Here is a 9,561-nt window from a genome sequence, read left to right on the forward strand (position 1 = left end):
GACAGGTAAGTAAAAAACATGAGACATGGGAATTGGGCTAGAAATAGCAGGGATCATGGGCCATAATAGCAGAGAATAAAGAGGGACTAGGCAGCACTGGGATGCAAAAATCAATATGTTGGATACACATATATAAATGCAAGAAGTATGGGTAATAAGCAGGAGTACTTGAAGTCCTAATAAACAATACTGCAACAAATTATGGAAGACCTACAACCTATCCTTAATCAGGATGCCACACTCCAGAAGGCGTTGGGTGACATGCCTGTTCCCTCCTACAGACAACCTCCCAACCTCGTGAGGATCCTCACTAACAGCCACAGTCTGTACCCCAGGAACACCAGTCCTGGAACCTTTCCCTGCAACAAAGCCCGCTGCCAGCTTTGTCCACGCATCTTCTCTGGAAATCCCATCACTGGACCTAACCAGGTTACTCACAGAATCACGGGCACTTTCTCATGCTCCCCTACTAACATCATATATGCCATCGTGTGCCAACAATGCCCAGATGCTTTGTATATTGGACAGATTTCTAACTCCCTTAGACAAAAGGTCAACGGGCACAAAACAGACATCAAAATACTCCAGATCCACAAACCAGTTAGTCAACATTTTAATGGAATGGGGCATTCTGTCAATGACCTCAAGGTATGTGTGTTACTGAAGAGAAATTATTGCTCCGTTTTAGAAAGAGAAGTGGACGAGATGACATTTATATTCAAATTCGGCACATTAACACATGGTATAAATCATGATGGGAACTTTCTGAGTCACTATAGGGGCTCGTCTGCATACTTGGCTCAATCTAATTCTTGATCTTCCCCCCCACCCCTCCACTCTCTGATTTGCTCACCTTGATTATCTTTTTCTGATTTGTCCTCCTTGCTTACTGTTTTTGGTTCTCTGTGTCTTAAATATTGAGTCTGTTCTGGCCTGGCTGTGGTCTGAAGAAGTGGGTCTGTCCCACAAAAGCTCACCTAATAAACTATTTTGCTAGTCTTTAAAGTGCTACTTGACTGCTTTTTGTTTTAAATACAACCAAGACATAACCGAGACTTGGTGGGATAATGGAGACTCGGTGGGATGACTCACATAACTGGAGCACCATCATGGAAGGGCATAAGCTGTTCAGGGATGATAGGTGGGGGAGAAAAGGATTAGGAGTGGTGTTGCATGTAAGAGAGCAGTATGATTTCTCAGAGCTCCAGTGTCTGCTATAGTCCTCAAGATCAGACAGATGAACTAGACAAGGATTTCTTCAGACAACTAAGAGAAGTTTCAAAATCAAAGTCCCTGGTTCTCGTGGGAGAATTTACTCATCCAGACACTTCCTGGAAGACCAATACAGCAGCACACATTCACTCCAGGAAGCTTTTGGAGAATGTTGGGGTAACTTCCTGGTACAAGTGCTAAAGCAACTGACTAGAGGCCATTCTCAGCTTGACTTGCTGCTCACAAACAGGAAAGAACTAGTGGGAAACACAGAAGTGGGTGGCAACCCGGGATGCAGTGATCATGAAATGGTAGATTTCAGGATTTTGACAAAAGGAAGAAAGGTGAGCAGTAAAATACAGACCCTTGATTTCAGAAGAACAAACTTCAACTCCCTGAGACAACTAATGGGCAGGATCCCCTGAGAAATGAAATTGAAGGGGAAAGGCATTCAGGAGAACTGGCGGTATTTTAAAGAAGTCTTACTGAAGGCACAGGAACAAACCATCCTGATGCACAGTAAGGCTACGTCTACACGTGAAGCCAACATCGAAATACCTTATTTTGATGTAGCAACATCGAAATAGGCTATTTCGATGAATAACGTCTACACATCCTCCAGGGCTGGCAATGTCGATGTTCAACTTCGACGTTGCGCGGCACCACATCGAAATAGGCGCTGCGAGGGTACGTCTACACGCCAAAGTAGCACACATCGAAATAAGGGTGCCAGGCACAGCTGCAGACAGGGTCACAGGGCGGACTCAACAGCAAGCCGCTCCCTTAAAGGGCCCCTCCCAGACACAGTTGCACTAAACAACACAAGATCCACAGAGCCGACAACTGGTTGCAGACCCTGTGCCTGCAGCATGGATCCCCAGCTGCCGCAGCAGCAGCCAGAAGCCCTGAGCTAAGGGCTGCTGCCCACGGTGACCATAGAGCCCCGCAGGGGCTGGAGAGAGAGCATCTCTCAACCCCCCAGCTGATGGCCACCATGGAGGACCCGGCAATTTCAACATTGCGGGACGCGGATCGTCTACACGGTCCCTACTTCGACGTTGAACATCGAAGTAGGGCGCTATTCCGATCCCTTCATGAGGTTAGCGACTTCGACGTCTCACCGCCTAACGTCGAAGTTAACTTCGAAATAGCGCCCGACGCGTGTAGCCGCGACAGGTGCTATTTCGAAGTTAGTGCTGCTACTTCGAAGTAGTGTGCACGTGTAGACACAGCTTAAGAAAAGAAAACATGGTAGGCAACCAGTTTGGCTTACCAGGGAAATCCTTGGTGAGCTTAAACTCAAAAGAAATCTATATAAGAAGTAGAAACTTGGACAGATGACTAAGCAGGAATATAAATATATTGCTTGAGAATACTGAGGAGTAATCAGGAAAGCAAAAGCACAATTGGACTTGCAGCTAGCAAGGGACGTAATGGGCAACAGGAGGGGTTTCCACAGTGATGTTAACAATAAGAGGGTAATCCGGTAGGCTGTGGGGTCATTTCTGGATGAGGGAGGTAACTTGGAAACAGATGATGTGGGAAAGGCTGAAGTACTCAATTCTTTTTTGCCTCAGTCTTCATGGACAAGGTCAGGTCCCACACTAAGGCACTAGGCAATGCAGTATGGGAAGGAGGTGGACAGGCCTAAGTGGGGAAAGAACAGGTTAAGAGCTATTTAGAAAAGCTAAATCGACACAAATCCATGGGTCCAGATTTAATGCATGCTAAAGTACTGAGGGAATTGTCAGATGTCATTGCAGAGAGTTTGGCCATTATCTTTGAAAACTTGTGGTAATAAGGAGAGGTCCTGGATGATTGGAGAAAGGCAAATGTAGTGCCCATCTTTAAAAAAAGGAAAGAAGCACAAACCAGGGAACTATAGACAGTTCAGCCTTACCTCAGTCCCTGGAAAAAATCATGGAGGGGATCCTCAAGGAATCCATTTTGAAACACTTGGAAGAGGAGAAAGAGTTGAAGAATAGTCAAAATGGAGTCACCAAGGGCAAGTCATACGTGACCAGTTTTGATAGCGTATAGACTAGCACGGATTCCTCTCAGTTACTAGTGACGAATTTGATTACGTTCTATAATGGGGTAACTTGCTCTGTGGACCTGGGAAAGTCAGTGGATGTGATATACCTTTACTTTAGCAAATGTTTTGATACATTCTCCCACAACATTCTTGCCCATAAGTTAGGAAAGTATGGATTGGATACATGGACTGTAAGATGGCTAGAAAGCTGGCTTGACAGATGGGCCCAACTGGTAGTGGTGGTCAAGGCTCAATAGCTGCTTGGCAGTCAGTTTCAAGTGGGGTGCCCCACGGAATGGTTCTAGGGCTGATATTGTTTAACATCTTTATTAATGACCTGGATGAGGTCATGAAATGCACCCTCAGCAAATTTGAAGATGACACTAAACTAAGGGGAGAGGTAGATATGTTGGAAGGTAGGGATATAGCCTAGAGTGGTCTGGATAAATTGGAGGATTTGGCCAAAAGAAATCTGATTAGGTTCAACAAGGAGAACTGCAGAGTCCTGCCCTTGGGATGGAAGAATCCCAAACATTATTACAGGCTGGGTGCCCACTGGCTAAGCAGCAGTGCAGCAGAAAAGGGCCTGAGGATTACTGTGGATGAGAGTCTGGATATGAGTAAACAGTGTGCCCTTGTAGCTAAGAAGGTTAATGGCATATCGGGGTACATTAGGAGAGCATTTCCAGCAGATCTAGAGAAGTTATTATTTCCCTTTACTCAACACTGGTGAGACCTCATCTGGAGTACTGCATCCAGTTCTCAGCTCCCCTGTGTAGAAAGGACATGGGGCTGGAGCACATGATCTATCAGGAGAGTCTGAGGAACTTGAGCTTATTTAGGTTGCAAAAGAGAAGACTGAGGGGTGATTTGATAGCTGCTTTCAACTTCCTGAAGGGGAGCTCTAAAGAGGATGGATAGTGGCTGTTCTCAGTGGTGACAGATGGCAGAACAAAGAGCAATGGTCTGAACTTACAGAGGAAGAGGTGCAGGTTGGATATTAGGAAAAAACTATTTCACCAGGAGGGTGGTGGCACTGGAAAGTGTTACTGAGAAAGCTGGTGGAATCTCCATCCCGAGAGGGTATTAAGTCCCAGCTTGGCAAAGTTCTGGATGGGATGATTTAATTGGGGTTTATCCTGCTTTGGCCAGGGTGCTGGACTAGATGACCTCCTGAGGTCTCTTCCAGCCCTATGATTGTATGATTCTATTAAATGTAAAGTACTCCACTTAGAAGGGAACAATCAGCTTCATACATACATATTGGGAAGTGACAGTCTAGGAAGGAGAACTATGAAAAGGGATTTAGGAGTCTTAGTGGACCACAAGCTAAATATGAATCAGCAGTGCAATGTTGTTGCAAAAAAAGCAAACATTATTCTGGGAGGTATTAATATGAGTGTTGAGAGCAAGGCACGAGAAGTCACTCCTCTTCTGTACTCTGTGCTGGTTAGGTTTCAAGTGGAGCATTGTGTCCTGTTCTGGGCACCACATACCAAGAAAATATGGAGAAATTGGAGAAGTTCCAGGGAAGAGCATCAAGAATGATTAAAGTTCTAGAACAACAACGAAGGTTCCTGTGGCACCTTATAGACTATCAGAAAAGTTTTCAGCATGAGCTTTCATGAGCACAGACTCACTTCAACAGATGATGTGAGTCTGTGCTCATGAAAGCTCATGCTCAAAACTTTTCTGTTAATCTATAAGGTGCCATGGGACCCTTTGTTGCTGTTACAGATCCAGACTAACATGGCTACCCCTCTGATATTAAAGTTCTAGAGAACATGAGCTATTAGGGAAGAATGAAAGAAGTGGGATTGTTTAATTTAGAAAAGAGAAGACTTAGAGGGGACTTGATAGCATTTTTCAAGTACCTACAAAAGGATTCAAAGAAGGAGGGAGAAAATTTGTTCTCCTTGGCCTCCGAGGATAGGACAAGAAGCAATGGGCTTAAAATGTAGCAAGAGGGATTTTGGTTGGACAATATTAAAAACTTCCTAACTGTCAGGGTGGGTGAACACTGGACTAAATTGACTAGGTAGCTTGTGGATTTTCCATCACTGGAGATATTTAAGAGCAGGTTAGATAGACATCTATCAGAGATGGTCTAGACGGAACATGGTCCTGTCGTGAGGGCAGGTGACTCAACTTGATAACCTCTCGAGGTCCCTTCCAGTTCTAGTGTTCTATGATTTTATAATGCTAAACATATTAAGGTAACCAAATACATACCCTAGCTGCAAATTTATTGGTTCAAGCTTGTAGCAGTGATGGACAAAAATGCTGGCTTAAGTCAAGTACCTGAAACAGCTGAGATGGGTCAACACTCAGAGCTTCAGTTAATGGTAAAGATTTTCCAGTAATGAGAATGAAGGGAAAATGGGTACTGGAGGAATCTCCCGACTCTTTATATCATGGATTCATAGAATCATAGGCATGGAGGAGACCTCAGGAGTTCATATCTAAGCATGGCCATGTGTAGAGAATACTGTTGTTCTCAATTTATGAAAATATATCATAAAATGGAGTTTGGTGTCATTGAGCATGTCCCCCATCCATACATGATGCAGTTGTTTGACATTTGGTGCCATGGAATGCATTCTAGATAGAGGTATTTAGGAAAGTTCTTTCAGTGGAATTGTTTGCCTTCCATGCTTCATTGTTGATTGAATGGTCCTTGATGGGACACTTGATCTGAACAGACTTTCCCAAATATGCTGGCAGGCTATTCTACAGGTATTAGTCCAGGTGCTAATATAGCTGATATTCATATCTTCAAGTAAAATATACATGTACACAAATAGTGTAGCTGTTAATGGTGAATCATAAGCTTTTTATACACATCTCACTTACCAAACTTTGAACAACATTTGTTGCAAACATAAAAGAATGTTTGCAAAAATGTTCTGCATATTCAAATTAGAATCCATTAAGGTCACATAGGTATCGTTGTCTGTGAATAAGTAGGTGTTGAAAAGGAGCTGCAGTCATTGACAGCTGCATCTTTCCCCTGAGGTGTGTTCTAGCTGGCCGGTTTATCCTGAGATATATATTGAGAAAGATTGTATTTTCTTTCCCATTCTCTAATCCTCAGCAACCAGGAGAAGACGGAGCTCTCTACAACATGAAATTTCTATCCTGGTTTTCTTTTCATTAAGGAGCAAGGAGGAGGAATGTGTATCCACAATCCTACTTCCTTCTAGCTCCAATTAAGCTTTCCCATGTGATATATAGGAATTATTGACATAAAAACTATGGTGTTAAAATTATTAGCATCAGTTATTCTTAATTCATGTCCCTGAAAAAAATGAAAATGTCTTTTCTGTGTGTGGAGAGTGACCAGTCTGCTTCATGCATGAAAACATCCTCCAGTATTTCATACAGTGTCTCATGCTAACATTGTCTTTCCGTGCAGGAATTAGTACTGTGACCATCACCGTAGAGATTGGGAATGAAAAGGAAGTCTTGGGAACAGCCGGAAGTCTTGGGAACAGCCGGTAGTTGTTAGAGACACCATTTTGCCTCTGAGCTGGACAGTTTCTCACCTGCTCCATGTCACATTCCAACTCATCGGTCTTCACCAACCCCTCTACCTTCATCCTGCAGGGAATTCCTGGCCTGGATGCAGCCCACGTCTGGATATCCATCCCCTTCTCTGTCATCTATGCCATAGCCATCTTGGGGAACTTCACCATCCTGTTCATTGTGAAGATGGAGTCGAGCCTCCATGAGCCCATGTACTATTTCCTCTGCATGCTGGCTGTCACTGATCTGGTCCTGACCACGTCTGCTGTGCCGAAAATGCTGATCATTTTCTGGTTTAAGTTCAGGGAGATAGACTTCAATGACTGCCTCATCCAGATGTTCTTCATCCACTGCTTTACTTTAATTGAGTCAGGAATAATTGCAGCCATGGCTTTGGATCGTTATGTGGCCATCTGCCATCCTTTAAGGTATTCCACCATCCTGACACATTGTTTGATGGCCAAGATTGGCCTGGCCGTGGTGCTGCGCAGTGGTGTGCTTATTCTGCCCTATCCCTTCCTGGTGAGGCAATGGCCATATTGCAGAACCAATGTCGTCAGTGAGCCATACTGTGTGCACATAGCTGTGGTGAAGTTAGCCTGTGCCGATACCCATGTCAATAGTTACTATGGTCTTGCTGTGCTTTTCTGTGCAGTGGGTCTTGATGTAATTTTTATTGCCATCTCCTACATGCAGATAATCAGGGCAATCTTCAGGCTCTCCACAAAAGATGTCCGACTCAAGACATTTTTGACTTGCGGCTCCCACATCTGTTCCATTGTAATCTTTTACATCCCAAGTCTCTTCTCCTCCCTCATGTATCGTTTTGGACAGAATTTTCCCATGCATGTCCACGTTCTGATTGGCAGTTTGTACCTCCTGGTGCCCCCCATGCTCAATCCCATCATCTATGGGGTGAGGACCAAACAGATTCGGGACAGGCTGCTCCATCTCTTTACTCATAAATAGTTTAAATATTTTCCTGGTGCTCTAGCTCTCAGACTAAACTCCTTTCTGCTCTAGCTGGTGACCTGGTGCTATGCCTCGGTCCCTGAATCACTTACTTTGCAGTCAGACAGACATTGCATTCTTTCCTGGCCTTACTATGCTGTGTCAGCATGACAATGTGCAGAATCAGTCTCTGTACAACTCTCACTTCCATAGGGTTGCCAACCTCTGATTGCTGGCAACCAGGGCCCGAATATATCCACACATGCCACCCCCTTCCCACGTATTTCCCCAGGCGCTGTGCCACAGGACCCATCACCCACACCACCTTGTGTATTGTGCCTCCTCCCCTTTCTGACCTTCTCCCACCATCATCCACCCATTGACCCCATTTTTTATACTCCCCCTTCTCATGTCACATGCTCTGCACCTTCTCTTCCTCTGTCCCTGCCAGACCTGCACTCCCTGTTCTCCTGGGATTGGATGGCAGCTGCTGTAGATGGACAAGGACACTTCCTGTGTGTGACTTAGCCTCACCTGAGCAAGAGCAGTTGTTGGGTAATGATCCAATGCCTCTCCTTTGCCCTGCAGGGACCAGACAAGGCCAGGTCCCCTTTTCAGTCAGACTTAACAGTTGAAAGATGGTATTTGGCACCAAAATCATGGCACCCAGCACAGCAGCCAAAACCAACCGACCAGCAAACTGTGCCCATAAAACTAAGTGGGTGGAAAATCTGTTAACTCACATGTCATTCTTGTTACCACCTGTTTCCTTATGTCTTTGGCCTTTTCCTGTATTCTCACTCACACACCTTTCATTACGCAGAATGAGGCTGAGTGGAGACATCTGTCTATAAACAGGTTAGTCCTAAAGGCTCTCAGCTCTAATGAGGTCTCTCCCAGCAGAAGAAATGAGTAACAGCGTTCTAAATCAATCTAGTTTTCGCCTGAATCTCTGCGGAGAGGTGAGTGTGCCCTCTGGAGGGAACAGGGAGGGAAGGATGTGGTTCTGCTCTTCAAAGGCTCAGGGACTGGATGAGCCCTGAGAAGCTGGGATGGGAGAGCGTACAATGGCAGCAGAGGGGACAGGATGCTGTGCAATAGGTGGTCTTTATGGGTTCCTGGAGATTCTAAATTGGAAGTGACTTTCATTCTGTTCAGCCTGGAAACTGTAGCCACCAGTGCAGAAACTGGGGTGATGAAAAACACATTACACGACTTACTTTAAATAAAATTGAAGGCTACAAAATCCAGGTGTCCATCTGTGTGCAGAATTAATTTTGTCACCTCCATCAATACTGAGGCAACATGACACCGTGCGCCACCTGTAGAAACAAAATCTTTAAAAAATTCATTTTGGCATAAGAGGGAGAAGACATTCTGAAATGCTGAGATGAGTCAAACAACTCAAATAACAGCCCTGGGAAAGAATAAAATGACACAGTATGTATGTGCTCTGCAGGAAGTGTTGAGAGGTGAGAAGAACAACAAGAAGAGTATGTGCTGGGAGGTGCGTGAGATTGAGTCAGTGTGTGTGTTTTTTTGTGTGAATGGGAAATACACAGAGATTAGGTATGTGTGAGTCCGAGATACAGAGGTAGTTTGCTGAATGCTGGAGGAGTTAACAAGCACAACAGCACCCACCATTCTTGAAACTCCTTCAGATCATACCATCTGCATCCTGCTCATGAGCCCTATCTGCCTCTGCCTCATTGGGGATGGAGTACATGCACAGGGCAATATGGGAGAAGGGGACATCCTGACATCGGCATCCTCTCATAAACAAAAGCATAGTTCCATAAAAGTATAGAGAGTCTGGGATTTGGGACTGATGGGAATAA

The 9,561-nt window shown here is 44.7% G+C and overlaps 1 protein-coding gene across 1 annotated transcript; it reads left to right on the forward strand.

Annotated features, from left to right (window-relative positions):
* Positions 1 to 6,754: 6,754 nt before the first annotated feature.
* On the forward strand, positions 6,755 to 7,741 carry LOC142002217 (olfactory receptor 52B2-like). Its single transcript, XM_074978141.1, has one exon. The coding sequence runs from the start codon at positions 6,800 to 6,802 to the stop codon at positions 7,739 to 7,741; it is 942 nt and encodes a 313-aa protein (XP_074834242.1). The 5' UTR covers positions 6,755 to 6,799.
* Positions 7,742 to 9,561: the final 1,820 nt, after the last annotated feature.

This window comes from Carettochelys insculpta, chromosome 1, assembly GCF_033958435.1.
Source record: "Carettochelys insculpta isolate YL-2023 chromosome 1, ASM3395843v1, whole genome shotgun sequence".
NCBI lineage: Eukaryota > Metazoa > Chordata > Testudines > Carettochelyidae > Carettochelys > Carettochelys insculpta.